The sequence below is a fragment of the Phytophthora parasitica genome, assembly GCF_000247585.1.
Source record: "Phytophthora parasitica INRA-310 unplaced genomic scaffold supercont2.362, whole genome shotgun sequence".
Lineage (NCBI taxonomy): Eukaryota > Oomycota > Peronosporomycetes > Peronosporales > Peronosporaceae > Phytophthora > Phytophthora nicotianae.
In genome coordinates, this window is record NW_008649348.1 from 6,817 (window position 1) to 8,409 (window position 1,593).

Consider the following 1,593-nt stretch of genomic DNA (forward strand, 5'->3'; position numbering starts at 1 on the left):
CGACAGGCATTGATGAAAGAAGTTTTGCGTCAGCGGTTCAACGGGGAGTCGGAGATGACAAAGTCGGACGATGTGCGTGTTCGCAAGTACATACGCCTCTAAGACCATCTTGTTCATGTCTTTTAGCACCTCCTCCCACGGCAACGTCTTGGATTGCTCGGTGCAGAACGACTTGAGCGAGGTCTTGACAACACTTACGTCTTTGTCAGCGTTTGCTGCGCGTCGTGCAGCCACATCTTGACGGCGTCGCTTTGTTTCTGTGGTCAGGTGTGAGAGCTCCGATGAGATGTCTTCGATTTTTTTCACTTGCGAGTTTGGTCCTGGGTCGTCTTCTGCGTCCAAGCGAGGACGCTTCGTCGCCATCGTGCAAATTGTTGAATGATATGCTAGCTCTCCCGCTTTGGCAACAAAAATGCGGTCTAATACACTGAATTCAAGTATATTGTTATGCAGTCATCTATTGGCCGAAATTTGTATTCATTGCACTTGCAGTGTGTGAGTGATGTTCAGAGATAATTGTAAAAATATTGCAAATATAGTCATTTTCAAGGGGTTACATTCTCGATGAAACCTGATTTACTTCGGCTGCAGCAGGCGAAGGAACATGGTTTATCCACCTTTACCAACCAGTGCTACGAGGAGGAGCATGACGGATTGAGCGCGGTATGCACCTACAATGTACGTGCTAGTCGAGGAGGAAAGCGGCATGAGATGGCATATCCAAATATGCATGGACGCTAACCCATCGAGTTAGTGTAACTTTAGGTTAATAGTCGTTTACAACCTAGTACGTAAATCAATATTGCGCTGTAATATAAGAGTATGAAAGCGGGATCAGTTAATGCATCGGAAACGACAACGACAACTACAACTGGGGCCAGGTGCATACAAAGGCATCAGATAGACAGAACCCAGAATTTTATTTTTTTTCTAAGTCAATTCGATCATGTATGATTCTCCCTCCGCAGTTCGATACCTCATAAAACTTCATGCGAATGTGACAAAATATAAATGGATTCACTTGATATTTCTATTGCATGAAACTGTGTGTAAGCACAACACATGGACATGATTGGGCTGTACGTTTACTTCATACCAAAGCACTACCAATAGTACGTCTGCTATAGTATGGAGTTTTGCTCGAACAACAAATGAATTTATACCCTCCTGAAACGATACCACAAATGCCATTTCAAGCATGTACTGTAAAAGCGGAATGCTTGAAAATCTGTCAATGAATCACTCTGAAAACTGTTTTTGCCGCCATGGGTAGCAGCTTTACTAGGGCAGATGCTGGGGGCAGCGAAAAAACTCCCAGCCTCCAAACTTCGGTCAATGAAGTTTTGCTAACTATAAATTTCAGAGCTTCTTCGTGATTCAGGAAAAAAAAAAGCATACTTTAAATTAGTAGCCCAAACTTTTAACTCATACGGTATCTGGATTACGCCCTATTGCAGTTTTCACTGCAGTATTTCGACTGCCATTAATTAATTATTGCAGCCCGCGGGAAATACAATTGGGGATTGCAATTTAAAATTGTACTATGTAACTTCAATTGTCACTTCAAGCTCACCTCGCTCTTCTTATATATAT

At 42.7% G+C, this 1,593-nt stretch overlaps 1 protein-coding gene across 1 annotated transcript; it reads right to left on the minus strand.

Moving 5' to 3' along the window:
- Positions 1-29: 29 nt before the first annotated feature.
- Positions 30-363, minus strand: PPTG_24908 (hypothetical protein; the record flags this gene model as incomplete). The annotated part of the gene is made up of 2 exons (XM_008918899.1): positions 30-98; positions 130-363. The coding sequence occupies 2 exons, from the start codon at positions 361-363 to the stop codon at positions 30-32; spliced, it is 303 nt and encodes a 100-aa protein (XP_008917147.1).
- Positions 364-1,593: the final 1,230 nt, after the last annotated feature.